The sequence below is a fragment of the Gavialis gangeticus genome, unplaced genomic scaffold (genome assembly GCF_001723915.1).
Source record: "Gavialis gangeticus isolate Ggan-Ray unplaced genomic scaffold, GavGan_comp1, whole genome shotgun sequence".
Lineage (NCBI taxonomy): Eukaryota > Metazoa > Chordata > Crocodylia > Gavialidae > Gavialis > Gavialis gangeticus.
In genome coordinates, this window is record NW_017729031.1 from 30,263,947 (window position 1) to 30,279,803 (window position 15,857).

The following is a 15,857-nucleotide window of genomic DNA, read 5'->3' on the forward strand; positions in this document are numbered from 1 at the left end:
CATCAGACATGTTTTATTTCAAAGCATGCCACAACCATTTTCTCAGCGCTGAGACGTGTGCTGATGTTGATACACGTGACATGCATGGCTGCCGAAGCGCTTTGATTTTCGTGCTCTGGCAGACTCGTTTAATCGAGTCTGCTCCAACGCGCTGGATTTCCAGTGCATCAGAGCAGGCTCCCACACGTGTGTAGGAGCCCGTAATGTCTGTCCATAGCTGGATTTAGCTAACAACAGTTCTAATCTTTTAACTTCTGTGTGGACCATCTGCTAGAAGGGATATTATATGTAGCAAATATACCATCCACGCTAATTGAAAAGAAGAGATGTGGGGCCAGATTCCAAACTAGCTGCAATGGAGCTATACTGGTTTTCAGCAGCTGAGGACCTGAAGCTTTACTTTTTTATGCACTGGGAGTTATCTTATGGGTTGCAATTTTAGTAGATACCATGATTTCCAGCCCTGTTCAGGAGTCTGTCATTTTCTACTATAGAATAATTCTATTATTCTTAACATTTTATTAGCAAAAATCTCCTCTCCTTGCATAGGTAAAATTCCTATTGCAGGCAATGGAAATTTTGTCTGAGGGCTCATCTATAGGCAAAATTGAGCAGATTTCCACAAGGGACATCTAGGTTAGCTCCCTGTGTAGATACTCTATTCCAGAATAAAACTGATTCACTGCAAAATCATTTCTCTGCTTTGGAAGTGCAATAATTATTCCAAAAGAAAGTGGCTTTTCTTCACAAATAGAGTGTTCAAACAGATAGATACGCTAGAATAGATTATTCTTCAACCAATTTCCCTGCACAGATAAGACCGGATTGAGAACTAAAGCCATGATTCAGTAAGGGAAAGTCTGAGCTGAACCTTAAATGTGCCTCTCTGAAGTCAATAAGCACCACTTGCAAGTTAATATAGTAACGTATGTGTTTAAATACCAAGCTGAAGCCAGTTTGAATGGCTTTGTCCATCCTTTTTAACAGAGGCAGAAAAGAAAAGTGACAATGAAACTGATCTGACACGTTAGTGAACAATATTAAATAATACTGACAAAGATAAGATTGAAACTGAGAAAACTGATACGAGCAGAAAGGGGAACAAAAGACCCTTTTGTTCGTTCTGAAGCATTTTCATCCTTTTACTGAATGCAACTAACCCATGCTCCTGTGTTCGTGGTACCAACACTATATAATGATGGCATCACCATTAATCTGTCCTCTCTACAGCTGTACAAGTAAGCCAAGAATAATAATAAAAAGACTTAGTTCTGCAGACTCACGGTAGCATGTTTTTATCAGAGCCTTGCAGGATTGCTGGGCACAGATTAGCGACCGTTCGATTAAGCAGCAGGGAGGAGTGGAAATGGAGCCAAAACCCTCAAATGTATCATCTTGCTGCAAACAAAATGCTTTCAACCAAATGAAAAACCCTAGTGAAGGACGGTTCTGTTGGATGCTGCCTGACATAGCAGTATGACTTAGAGAACAAAGCACAAATTGATCTGAATTGCATTCCAGTGACAAGCACATCCTAGTTTTGATTTCCTGCTCTTCTTGGCTGGACAGGTGTACGATGGGATCTTGCATTTGATTTGTACCTGTTTGTACATATTCATGTGGATGTTTTAAAGGCAGGAAGACATCCCTTACCATCACCCTGTCTGACTTCTTGCAGAACAGAGACCATGGGATTGTTCTGTGATATTTTAACAGACAAGAGAAACTACAGAGTGCCGGTGTTTGAAGGCCCCTTCCCTTCCTTCCTTTTGCACAAGCAACAAGGCCTCCTTTTCAAATGTCCTACAGCGTTCCAATTAAAGATATTGATAACGGCTGCTGTTTCAGCTCTGGAGGGGGGTCAGTATACCTGGAAGTTTTACAAAGATGGTTGTTCCTTTCCCTGACATTCAGGAAGCCAAGAGGAAAACAAAAATCCTTGCTGTTATCCTTGCATCAATGCACTGACCTTTCACTTGCTGCTCAGGCCCCCTGGTATGGCTTGCTACTCCAGGCATGCTGACATTGTTCCTGTGAATGTACTTGAGGAATACTTCAGCGTTCCTTCGTGCTAATGTGCAGGCCTAAGAAAAGCAATACCCTGTTACCAGTGAACATATAAAGCAAACCAAATGGAGCCTGTGAAGGGCAAGCTCTTCACTTGTTCTGCACAAGGAAGTCCTTATGGATACAAGTACTCAGGAGAGCTTCAGCTGACGTCACGTCTCAAATCCAGCAGCTAATGAATTATTAGCCTTGGGGATGGGACTTCCTAAACCAGGGGTTTTTAACCTTTTTTTAATAGGTGTACCCCCGGCGGCTGGGGGGTGGGAAGGGGGTGGCATGCAGCCGGACATGGAGCAGCGGCAGTGGGGTGGTGGGTGGCAGCACTGACCACCATGAGTGAGCTCCCCCCCCGCCGCATCCGACCAGCTGGGTGGCACTTGCGTGGCCCGCAGAGGGGTGCTATTGCTCTCACCCCTGCCGGGCCCTGCTGCTGGGAGGCGGCAGCACGGGGCGATGCTCCATCCCTGCCCCCCCGCGCATACCCTCTGGGACCTTCCCAAGTACCCCCAGTTGACAACCCCTGTCCTAATGTACTAAAACACTTAGCTACTATACTGATTTTATATCTTGAAGCAATTTAATGATGAAGATGTGCAAGGGCTGGTTCAAAAAAAATACACTGTAAGCTAAAACCAATTAACTTCCCATGAAATTTGCTTGTTGTTGGCAATGTGAGATCCATGCATTTCTCTTTTTAAGAGTGTCCTGTGTGAGTAGTTTTGCATCCATGTAATGGGTGGCAGGATGCTAGCTCTTTGACATCCAGACCTGTTTGCCCAGCAGCTCAAAAAAGCAACACCTGGATGGCAGGTGGGAAGCTCAGGAGCCATTCACATGCTGCCTAGAGGAGGCAGAATTACTTCATCTATCTTTAGCTCATTAGCTGCTAGGTCCGAGAGTGGAATTTACGTGGTAAAGGTTTGAAACAAGGAAATGTAAAAATGCTTTGTGCTCTGTTTTTCCTTAATTTTCGTAATTCTGTTTGAGGATAAACAGTCGGCACTTGTGAAGCAATCAACATGCTCCAAGTGTAACACAAACATTGCCTAATTAATCCTCACAACACATATCTAAGATAAGCACTACCATCTCTATTACAGAGGTGGGAAACTTGTCCAAAGTTTACACTGTGAGTCAGGAGCAGAGCTCAGATTAAAAGCTCACAAAACTTACTCTAAATCTCTCTGCCTTCCAGGCCATAAATTGTCCAGAACATAAATAAACTGTTTTCCTCGCCCAGAAGTTTCTGAACAAGTAAAGAAGGAAGATCAGACCTTGAGAAAAGCTTCCTTCTGTTCCAGATGTTTGCTGATCAGCGGGATGACGTGGTCAATCTCAGCCGCCGGCCCCAGCTTGTCCCGGCCGCCGCACCAGTCTTCGTCCCGTCTGTACTCCTGCTCCAGACTCTCCAGGACGCTGCAGACCTGAACCACAACCCAGAACACAGCATCTCAGTTACTCCGATCCTGATCCATTTGTCAGGATGAAGAAGATCCGTTAGACCCAAAGTAACCTATTCTAGGGCCGGCAGCCTCAGGCTGGAACAACCCCAGTCCAGTCTGGTGTGGGCTGGGTAGCTTCAATGCAATGATGCATGCACTGACCGGGCAGCTGGGAACTGCACCCGTGCAGCTGCCGCTGCTTTTCCCCAGCCTCTCATTCCCCGGCTGCAGTATGGGCACAGCTTCTAGCCCCTGCGAAGCTGTGCCAGGCCAAACAGCTGGAAACAGCATGCTGCTACCACTGGTTGTCCCTCCCCCTGATCTCTGGCTGCAGCTTCTAGCTAGTGGGGAGCTGCACTGGGGAGCTGGAAGCTGTGTCTGCATTGTGGCCTCTTCTCCCCCCCTGCTCCCCACACCCCAGCTGCGGTGTGAGCACAGCTGGAAGCTGCCCAGCTCTGGCCCAGTTCCCCACGGGCTGGAAACCGTGCCCCCCAGTGCAACCAGAGAGCAGGGGAGAAGCCGCAGTCATACAAGCACAGCTTCCAGCGGCCCTGCTCAAGTGCAGCTCCTTGCTGCCTAGCCCCACCACGGGCATGGCCAAAAATGTTTCACACGCAGGCATTTGAGAACTTTGTCCACAACAGCCAAGGCACTCAGCTGCCAAGCACTTTTGGGCAGAGGGCATTATCACCAGTTCTTTGGCTAAGGGCTCTCTATAGTTTGTGGTCAGGCCTTCTGATTCATCTTGTTGTAGGGCACAAACACTACTTCCCTCCCTAGCAATAATCCAGGCGAAGCCCTGCAGGTTATCCTGGAAGAGGAGTCTGCTTGGACTCAGAAGATAACCCTGGAAATGATCCCTATTTTGCTTAAGGTGCTTAAATCCTATTGAGGTCCAGGGGCTCAGCACATGCTTCTAGTTAAACACATGCTTAAATGCTGTCCTGAAACAGGGTCTTTTACACCAAAACTAACTGGCTTCAGATGCACGTTGAACTTTGTGATGCGGTTTTTGCAATAGCTGGTTGAACCTGACACAGTTTAAGTTGGTGGAGGCCTCTAGCATAGCTGCAGGTATGCCAGGGCAAAGGTGCCAATGCAGGTGTGGTTTATTTCAGTACCTTTTCAGGGAAATGAGCTCACTAAACCAATACAGGATGTAAACCATGTGCAAAACAGCCTTTCATGAAGACAGTGTTTTTAAGTCTGTGAAAGGGCTTTTCTTGGTAGGTGTTGACAGTGACTGACTGGAAGTCTAAGGGCATGTCACACCACTTTCCTGGGGTTGCTGAGAAGCACAGCTCTGCTCCATGCATGCCAAACCCAAAACTGAGACCGTGCAACCAGGCTGAGGGTTATTTCTGGGTGCTTGAGTGCTTTGAGATGTTTTGGAGGATTGATACTGAAGCAACTAATCAAAAGTGCGGGGCAGCATTGCATTCATGCCTTTCACAATAGGACTGCTCCTTTATATGTAAATGACTTTTCTCTTTTTTAACACGAAGAGACCCATTCATATAAAGTCTGCTGTAAATACAGTCAAGAGGAGACTGCATTTACTGGAAATCCTGGGTGGCCCCACAATATAATGTTTCTGTGGAAGGAAGACAGAGAAAAAGTTTGAACATTTCTTATAACCCTACAACCCCCCACCGCCTTGTCTGTCTTCCAAATCCAGCTCCCTGCAGGACTCTCCACTCGACTTTGGGGAGAATCAAAGCCCCAGGGTGTTATTCAAGCCATCCTCATCCATCCAGGAAACAGAGAAAACATCACGCGACTTAACCAACCTGTCACACAACCCACATGTCGAAGAAAGATTTTTTTCAGTGAACAGTTTATAAGCATCATCCGAAATATCTTTACTCCAAACATTCACCACATCCATGGGACTACTGAATGAACTGGTGAACACTGCAGTATGCTCACTGATCACTTAAATACACCAGAGGATACAAGATTTGATGAGCTATGGGCTAAAATACTTGGGTAGCATGTCTTACTGCCTGCGGCATTAATGAGTCTCTCACTAGTTTCTTTTTCTCCACTTCCTTCAGGAGAATGGATTCTTTTCAACCCTGCGGACACAAGGGATGACCCTGGTTAAACTTCTTCCTAGTCACTCAAGGCAAGGTTTGCATTTGCCTTGAACAGAGTTCAAAATGAGTTAAGCAAGTCCGCCTGGAGACCAGGCCCACAGTTGTCTGTGTAATCAATCAGCATGCAGAAAAAAAGTTTTCTGCAGAGTTTGGTAAACACTTCCACAATGGTCAGGATGGTCCACAATGGTTGTGTGTATGTACACACATACACACACACACACGTATACATACACATACACATACACACACACACACACACACACACACATATATATGACTGTGTATGAATATCCCTGCAGCCTGTAATGTGAATCACTGTTTCCTTTTCTAACCTCAACCACAAAGATATTTGATATCCATGCTAGTGTATAACTGCAGTAAATTAAACCACATAATACCATTGAGCATCTACATGCCAGCCACATCCAGTGCCAAGGTAAGCAGGTGCAATTCCTAATAGGACTTGCACCTGTTTGTGCATGGGGTAAAGTAATCTGGCCATTGGGGAAGGTGACACAATCGCGGACGCTGGCATACTGTGCTTTGTAATGGGTGGACTCCTGGAGCAAGGCAAGACAGCGGGGATGTACGATGCTTAAAGCTGCCTGCACTGACTTGCACTACTGGTTTGGGAGCAGTAACTTTAGAAGTCACTACATTTTTAGCCTCATGCTATCTGGTTAAAGCTAATTAAAATAAGGCACGCATTAACTAGGAGCAAAAAACCTTCAAAAACAAAATGGGAAAAAACAGTTCATAACATTTTTTTTAGATTTAAAAAAAAAGGAGGTTTTAAGAATTTCCCTCTTTGAAGAAGGAAGAAAAGAAACTGATTGTGTTCCTCTCATTTCAATTAGAAGTTGAACACACACACTAGAACATAGGTTATAACAATGCAGATTCCCGCAGAGAAGGCATCATTCACCTCACCTGCTCGGAGGTTTTATAAAAAGCAACCGATGCGTTGACCAGCTTGAGCCTGTCCTCCATCTTCAGCATCAGCTGTTGCCAATGTAGTGCCACTTTTTCAGCGCACTCCCGGATAGCATCTGCATCGTAGTGTCCAGCCTGTAGCAGCACTTCAGCTTTCTGCTGGACCTGCAGGGCGCTCTGGTGCGTCTTCTGTAAGGAAGTGGCATGAAAGAGGGACTGTGTATGAGGGGAGGAAAGAGAGGTTTGTACAGATGTGCCATGCATATGGTAAAGAGGTGAGGTGAGGTGTGAGCATGGAGATGTGAGAAAGTGAAACATTTTCAGAGAGATTTTCTACGATGAACAATTATTTTTGTCAAGTACTTTGGTGCATCTTATTGACACAATTTGCAACTCAGTAGAAGCTGGAGAGCAGCAGGCACTGCTGCTTGGGCTGCAACCCTAAAAATCCTGAATCAATTAAGCCCTTTTTTATGCCCCAAATTTAACTTACAGCCGTCAGGAGCTCACATCCTGCTTCCATGCAGGGTCTGCTGCACCCAGCTTCAGTTGAAAAAACAATATCTCAGCAAATATATTACAGTTAACAAACAAAGGGCCCGATCCTGAAACATTTAAACTCCTAGTGTTACTCATGCGAGTCTTCCCATTGGCATCAGTAGGAGTATTTATGAGAGTAAAGGTACTCTGCTGCACAGCGTCTGCATAGCATTTCAACCCAGTGACCCCAGAAAATATTACGGTGACTTAAAGGAAACATTTTGCCAATAAAGGGTTATGCTCAGTTATTGTGTTGAATAAATGAAGAAGAATAGTTTCAACCATTGTTCATTATAATATAACGGAGTTATAACAGAGTTTGAGATGCTTGTAGGAAAAAAGGCCCATGAGGCTTTTGAAGATCTGAGTGATCTCAACTCCCCAAGCCCTGTACCAAACTGAAATGCGTCATATAACATACTCCTTTGGCAGATGTGTAAATTTACTCTCGTGGCAGCTGAACCGTGCTGTGTTAGGGGTGTTCCAGAACTGCGCCACACGTGGCTGCAATGTGCATCATCAGCACAGCAAGAGGCTGTGATACTTCTGGGTATCCCCTGACTTTGCTCAGTGAATAGCTACCTTTTAGCACTAGACGGTGAACAATCAAACAAGAAAACCATTATAAGGGGGGGTAGAGCTGACGAGACATATTGCTTGTGAGTGCACATCAGCTGATAGGTTGCAACTATTTTATTCATCAGCTCCAATCTCACAGGCCATGAAAATTAAATCATAGTAACTTAGCTTGTTTCATTAAGCTAGCTTTACTTACCACAGGATAGCAGAGTAGACACATGGTATCATTACAAGAAAAAATTATAATCAGCTGAACTGGGTAAATCCCACCTGTCTGCCCTTAAAATGGCATCATTCTTCCTCAGCCCATACTCTAATATAAAACTTTGGGAATTACAGTGTACTTTCACCACCCACACAGCTGCTCAGCTATGAGTTTCGGAGGGACAGAGCCATGAATACACTGACTTAACCGTCTTCATTAAGCTACTCTGAGATGGAGCAACCAAGTAGTGGACTTTGCATTGTAACAAATGCAAGGACAACCCTTAGGCTGCCCAAGGGGCATCTCTACACATGCATTAATGCGCTGTTCTTACTGCACGTTACGTTCAGTACCTGCAAAGACAGGTACGGTCTTTTAGTGATGTTAATGAGCAGTAGACTAATTCTACTGTGCATTAGCATGGCTTTTGCCACGACGTGCTCCTGAGCAGTAGAATTAGTCTACTGTGCATTACTGCACCCCAGGAGAAGGACAAGCAGTAGCTCTTCCTCATCCTTTCAGGTGGCTGCAGGACGGGGCACAGTTGAGCCAATATTTGATTTTAACGATCTGTATGGAAACCTGAAGACACTCGTGGTCTTTGTTTCATTTGTAGCTGTTAAAAGTATTGTGTGTGAATTTGGCATTATGATCTAATCTCTAGACCTGGAAAGGGGCTAGAACGTGTCCGGTAAAATACTGTTGAATAATGCAAGACAGAGAAAGCTATTAGCAAAAAAGGATTAATACTCAACAGAAACATTTAGGAAGCCATTCAGGAACAACTGCTTGAATTTAATATCCAATGGCTTCACTGCTATTAGGGTGGTGGTGCTTATTTTAAATAGACTTTAAAGGATTTTAAATGAAAATTGAATTCAACATCTAGGATGCCTTTAGAGACCTGTTTCTCCCCTGTGTGCTTTGCAGCTCTCTCCCCCATTTTGAGCTTTAAACACGATTAATATTTCATCTATTATTTTTTTCCTTTTACAACTTTTCTTCCTCACAGTGTTGTAACCCTCTTCCCCCTGGATGGCTTGCATTCACCACTGAGTACAAGCATTTCACAGTGGCAGCAAGCCATGATAACACGGGCAGCGCGTCTCCTGCCCCACAGTGCTGCATGTAGCTATGATCTGCTCAGTGTGATTCAGTACCAGCTAGCTGATGCAAAACGGGCAACTAAACTTTGGTTATTTTTCCTTAGGGAGCAACTGGATCCTAGTGGAACTGGATCAGAGTTGATTATTTGTCGAGATGCTCTTTCCATGACAGTTAACAGCACTGATAAGAGGCACCAGATTCCCTGAGGTTTACAGGACTGCATGAAGCAATTATTATTAAATAATGAGTTCTTTCAAAAGTCCCTCTAGAGAGAGAGTTTTTTCCAGGGCAACTATGATTTTAAAGGTGGTGGCAAAGGGCTGCATGGTGTTTTGTGTTGTCTTTAAGATGTGCAGATTACAGGTAGAGGCCTGGGGAAAGCCACCCTAATCCTTCACTCTCTCATGATAACATTAATTAATAGGATAAAGCCTAAGGAACCAGGCAGGTGCTCCACGGTCAGCACGAATGGGAGAATGCAAAGCATCCCTTAGTATGGAACAAATATAATTCAAAACACAATACGCAGCTAGCAAGGGATGTGAAGGGTAACAAGAAGGGTTGCACAAGTATGTCAGTAGCAAGAGGAGGATCACGGAAAGTGCAAGTCCCTTACTGAATGGGGAGGCACCCTTGTGACAGAGGATGCAGAAAAGGCTGAAGTGCTCAATGCCTTTTTCATCTCAGTCTTCACAGGCAAGGGCAGTCCCCAGACTATTTCACTGGGCAGCACAGTTTGGGGAGGAGGTGAGCAGCCCTCAGTGGAGAAAGAACAGGTTAGGGACTCCCTAGAAAAGCTGGACATGTACAAAGCTGGATTGGATATACTCAGGGGTGCTGAGGGAGTTGGCTGATGTGCTTGTGGAGCCATTGGCCATCATCTTTGAAAACTCATGGCGATCAGGAGAGGTCCTGGATGATTGGAAAAGTGCAAACACAGTGCCCATATTTAAGAAAGGGAAAAAGGAGGATCCAGAGAACTTCAGCCCAGTCAGCCTCACCTCAGCCCCTGGAAAAAATCATGGAGCAGATCCTCAAGGGATCCATTTGTAAGCACTTGGAGGAGAAGAAGGTGGTTAGGAACAGTCAGCATGGGTTTACCAGGGGCAAGTCATGTCTGACCACCCTGACTGCCTTGTAGGCTGGGATGACTCGCTCTGCGGATGTGGGGACACCGGTGGATGTGGTCTACCTTGATTTTAGCCAGGTTTTTTGATACGGCCTCCCACAACATTCTCACAGTAAAACTAAGGCTGGATGAATGGACCATAAGATGGATAGAAAATTGGCTGGAGCATCAGTCTCAGAGAGTAATAGTCAATGGCTTGATGTGTAGCTGGCAGGTGGTATCAAGTGGAGTGCCCCAGGGATTGGTCTTGGGGCTGCTTTTGTTCAGTGTCTTCATCAGCAACCTGGAAGATGGGATGGAGTGCACCCACAGCAAGTTTGCAGATGACACCAAGCTGGGTGAGTAGTAGATATGCTGGAGGGTAGGGCTAGGATTCAGAGTGACCTAGACAAACTGGAGGATTGGGCCAAAAGGCATCTCATGAGGTTCAACAAGGACAAATGCAAAGTCCTGCACTTAGGACAGAACAATCCCCTGCACCGGGATAGGCTGGGGGTGACTGGCTGGGCAGCAGCTCTGCAGAAAAGGACCTGGGGGTTACAGTGAACAATCAGCTGACTAAGAGCCAGCAGTGTGCCCTTGTTGCCAAGAAGGCTAATGGCATACTGGGCTAACCGCATCCTGCATTGGTAGGAGTGTTGCCAGTAGGTCAAGGGAAGTGATATTCCCCTCTATTAAGCACTGGTGAGGTTACATCTGGAGTCCTGTGTTCAGCTTTGGGCGCCTCACTACAAAAAGGAGGTGGACAAATTGGAGAGAGTCAAGCAGGGGGGAATAAAAATGGTTCAGGGGCTGGGAGACATGACCTGTGAGGAGAGGCTGAGGGACGTGGGCTTATTTAGTCTAGAGAAGAGGAGATTGAGTGGGGATTTAATAACAGCCTTCAACTCCCCGCAGGGGGGTTGCAAAGAGGTTGGAGCTGGACTGTTCTCAGTGGTGGCAGATGACAGGACAAGGAGCAATGGGCTCAAGCTGCAGCAAGGGAAGTTTAGGTTAGATATTAGGAAGAAATTGCTCATTAGGAGGGTAGTGAAGCACTGGAACAGGTTACCCAGAGAGGTGGTGGGACCTCCATCCTTGCAGGTTTTCGAAATCCGGCTAGACAAAGTTTGGCGGGATGATCTAGCTGGGGATGGTTCTGATTTGAGCAGTGGACTGGACTAGCTGACCTCCTGAAGTCCCTTCCAGCCCTAACTTTCTATTATTCTATACTGTACATATATTCCTGTTTCTATTTGTAAATACGTGGATGTCTGCATGCCACAAAGACGAGGGCAGAAAATGGCCCATCTTGTACAGCCGTTCCAGAGAGTGAATGCCCTCGCTCCAGCCCCTCATGCAGCTTCTGTTGCCTGCTACCCTCCCTATGCTCCTCCACCCTTTGTGTACCTGGAACTGGGAAGGGAAGTGTTTGCAATCACAATTTGCTTTTGTGAGGCATTATCTTATGCACAGAGGTTGTAGCTACACCCCAATTTAACCTATAGATAACACAGACGGTACCTCTTGTCTCTTGCCCCATTCTAACAAACCAATATTATGACAGAGTAGTTGTTTGCTGAACTTTCCCTGTTTGCTCAAAGGCAGCAGAATTAAGTCAAACAAAGATTTCCTCTGAGAGGGCTGTATAATCCTCCACGATGAATATATTCATAAGTGAGTGCCCTAGAAATGAGCTACAAATTTTGCTCGTTTGAGTTCACATCTATGAATTTTAATGTTGTTTCTTAGCAAAGGACTGATGAGGGTGCGTGCATGTGAGCAGCTCTCACCAGTGCCTGTGTTTACACCTGACAGCAAAAAGATTCGCTATCAAAGATATGCTATTTATTTCACTGTTAACACCCTGCCATGTTATGAAGATGGAGATAAATTGCCTTGTTCAAAGTTGTGATAGTGTTCGAGTGATGTTGTAGCCATGATGGCCCAGGAAATATTGGAGAGGCAAGGATTTTTGCAGCTGATATCTTTTACTGGACCAACTGCACGGTTGGAAGAAACTTAGAGAAGAATTGGGGGGAATGCACGTCATCGAGAGGTTGTCTTGGTTTCTCTCACCATACAAGTGGCCCAGTTGGAGCTATCACCCAGAAAAATCCTTGCTTCTTTTCAAAGGTTGTTTTTCTTTCCACCTTTCCCTTCTTTAAGCTCACAGTGGTTTGACTTATGGCTGAGCAGAAGTCCCCATCTACATGGTTTTTCTGGGAAAGAAAAAAGTTTGCTCCATGGGTGTTACCTCTATGGCCAGCTGGAATTGCTCATGTTCTCGCTGGAGCTGCTCAGCTTCTGAGAGGGAGCTTGCATTGACGAGGCTGGCATTGAGCATCGACTCCCCGTTCCGAATCCAGCCCAGCACCTGCAAAGAGAAGGGATGTACTTCAATACAACTGGTTCTTGCAATTACACCCTCTGCTAATGCTTCTGTCCTCGAAAAAAATTGTGCAGATGGGCAGAAAGTAATTCCTTGGTTGAGGATTTCTTTACATACACGTTGATCATCAAAGGGACAAAAGATTTCACTGCAGACGCTATTGCTCAAAAGATTATGTTGCAACAGGACTCGGAGGGCAAAGCACTGGCCACATCTTCCAAGTTCTACTCCCAAATGTGAATGCTCCTCCGTGCAAATACCACGGGACGGGGATGAAAAGGAGAACAACAGGGCAGACAGCTCAAAGTAAACACAAGGATCTTCCACTTCCTGTTGAAAGCACTGGCCATATTTATATCTGAAGGTTGCATGTTCACTTTTAAAGGCTGCTTTGTTTTAACTCACATTTATTTAGCCAAGGGAGAGTTCTTAGGTCAAGCAGCATACAGACATTTCACCCAGGCCTAAGCAAGATCAGTCAGGCTCATTAACTTCAGGGGCCCACAGTGGGTAGCAATGCACATTTGTATCGCATCTTACTGTATTTTTGCAACCACCAGACCTGTGGCCACACTGTTACGTGGGAAGCCTGTTTTGCTGGATCCAGTGCACTCATGGTTTCAGTGACCTTTGGGATGAAGTTACATTTTAGACTTAGATCACACTAAAGGCATTTAAAACATGAGCATCTGCATGCTTATGCTCAGCTGCAGCACTCATTAACTCTGAGCATCTCAAAGCTGTACCACTTCAGGCACGGGTTAACTGTGGGCTGGGCTACCTAGCTTGTGTTTGGATAACTTCAGGCTGCTCCACTGAGATAAAATGAGCAATATGCTGTTCTCCAGCATCCCAGGATGCACTGTTCCCAGAACCATCTGGACACACCCTATTAGTTTACTGCGGCCTAATAGGGCCACACATGTAGACGCAGAGACTTTACTGCAGGGCTAATTACTGCAGAGCTCTGCTTATGTAGACGCACCCAGGAAGTATTAGCCTAGTCTGCAAATGGTACCACTGGTTTAAACAAAGGCTTGATCCAAAGCCAGATGAAGGTTAAAACCAACTTTCCATTAGACCTGTTTTCTATTTATGTGGGTTTTGGTGCAGGCTGCAGCATTCAGTTTGCAAATGCGTTGGAAATCTTCACTGTACAATCCTTTGTGCAAGCGTCGCTCGTGATCTATAGAGCTCTGAAATTCAATAACATTGCTTCAACATTCGAGATAGCAATCTACATTTTTTCCCCCAAGTTACTCATTAAAGGGCCTTAAAGAAACAATTTTTTCCCTTTACATCATATATCACTTTTCTCACTGCCCTGTGCCTCCCTCTGGGATAAGGAAATTAGCTGTCCCTAGAAGGAAAAAAAAAGGAACCAGTCTACACATGTAGCTGACCCTAATTTGTAGAAAACAGCATTCGGCACAGATCAGCACTGCAGCAGTTTTCATTTTTCAGCTCTCTCCATTTCATCAGCAGGCATTACTCTTGCTGTACAAAACGCAACACGGAGGCAGAGAAAACAAAATGGGATTATCATATAGTGATCTTTTTGTCTTGGAGTTTGTATAATACGCCAGATGAGTAACCTACAGACTATGGACTACGTTGTACCATGGTACAAAACTACTCTGTTCCCTGAAGGAGGTTAACCAAAGGATCCCTCTGCCTTGGCACAATTTGAACTGGCAGTTTCATTACCCATACAGTTTTACATCTTTGCTGTGATGCGACTTGGGCCTTTGAGAATTTAGGAGGCACGGAGCATTGCTTTTAGAAAAGGAACAGCTGAGCATAATCACTAGTTTTCAGGAAGCAATCAGAATATCACAGGACATTTTTAGGGAGCAGTTTTCATGTATCAGACATTAAGGCTGATGGTTTTTAGCTTTTTTCTTCATTTTCTGGAGCCCATTGACTGCATTCAGAGCTCCATCATACAACGCTTTTACTTAACTTTTGGGGTACATTTCATTCTCATGAATTGGAGGTACTTTTAGCATTGAATAAAGCCAGATATAGTACACCCAACTGAAGATGCAATTCTGAAATTAGTATTCTCCAGTGATTTGCACCAGTGCAACTCAGTCACTTGTGAAAGCCAAGTACAAAAGGGTTGTGAGCGTGAGTGAAGTGGATCTGTTGGACAATTAAAGCAAAATTCACCTTCACCATTGCAAACACGTTAAATGTAGTCTGTACTCGGCTCAGCAGTCACCTGCTGCTTCCTGAATCTTTGTGGCACAGGAGGCAAAGAATAAAGGTTAGATGTATACTGCTCATCCTGATCATCCTCAGATCTCTGAATCCTGAAGCTCCTTTTCGTGTTACCAGGAGCCACCACCTCATGAAGCTGGAAGAAAGCTCTTTCCAGGCGCAGAGATACAAAGCTAGGCCCTGATTCTGCAAGCATTTACCAGTCACTCTCTCCAACTTAAGCACATGAGTAAATGTTTGCAGGAGCAAAGCCGAGTGCATTAAAGCAATGCCTCGCGGGTCCTCGCATAGGCCAAATGCTTTTTAATATACTTTCTTCTGTGTCCATTTGTTTAAATACAGCAACAAGCATCACTGTCTTGGTCTTGGGTGTCCACATTTAGCACAACTGATCAATACCAAGTAAATTAACTGTCTAAACGCCAACTACTTTGAAATCAATATATTTTTCATCTTCGTCAGCTTCTATCAAAAACAACCATCTTCTGCATTACTGAATGAAGCAGGCAAGTGGAGTACAAACATCAGTAATAATGATTACAAAAAATTATTCTAATAGCATATGTTGGGTTATAAATCAGAGCTCACTTTGTGAGTCAAGAAGCAGAAACCCCAAAGTGTCCGCTAGAAAGAATAGCACGCACTCTTGGAAGCCTACCAGCAATGTAAACCCATCTATCCTCCATCCCAACCCCTTCGTTTCTTAGTTCATACTTATTTATCTTCATCTGCCTAGTCAGGAAGCTTCATCAACAGTTTCTGTGCTTATAAATAATATAAGGAATAGCTTAATCGGCACTGCTTGTAGTGGTGAGACTGGATAACTTCTGGTACACTTTATCAGGTGTAGGAGTTATTAGAGCAAATAAGGCAAACCACACCTGAGAATTCAGGGTGCAGCTGATTAGAGACATCATGAAGAAACTGGTTTCTCCCAGTGTACCATGTTGCATGACCCACTACCCTGCACTAGCTGGGGGAAAGGGCAGGGTTTAATCCAGAGGCTTAACAAAGTGGCTGGGAACCAGGGGCGGCTGTCACACACAGGACTGCATCTACACTAGATGTTTACTAAGCAGTTGCCTAATCAACTGTGCAGTAAACGTCTCAGTGTCTACATGTACTCCCCTATTAGGGCGCATGAAACGAATAAAATCTG

The 15,857-nt window shown here is 44.9% G+C and overlaps 1 protein-coding gene across 1 annotated transcript in view; it reads right to left on the bottom strand.

Annotated features, from left to right (window-relative positions):
* The window catches only part of KALRN (kalirin, RhoGEF kinase), a 721,807-nt gene that overhangs the window by 314,600 nt on the left and 391,350 nt on the right, over positions 1-15,857 (bottom strand). The window contains exons 15-18 of the mRNA XM_019522566.1: positions 12,341-12,460; positions 6,542-6,733; positions 3,342-3,491; positions 1,970-2,084 (exon numbers count right to left, since the gene is read on the bottom strand). Of these exons, the coding sequence (XP_019378111.1) occupies positions 1,970-2,084; positions 3,342-3,491; positions 6,542-6,733; positions 12,341-12,460 (577 nt within the window). The remainder of the gene's footprint in view (positions 1-1,969; positions 2,085-3,341; positions 3,492-6,541; positions 6,734-12,340; positions 12,461-15,857) is intronic.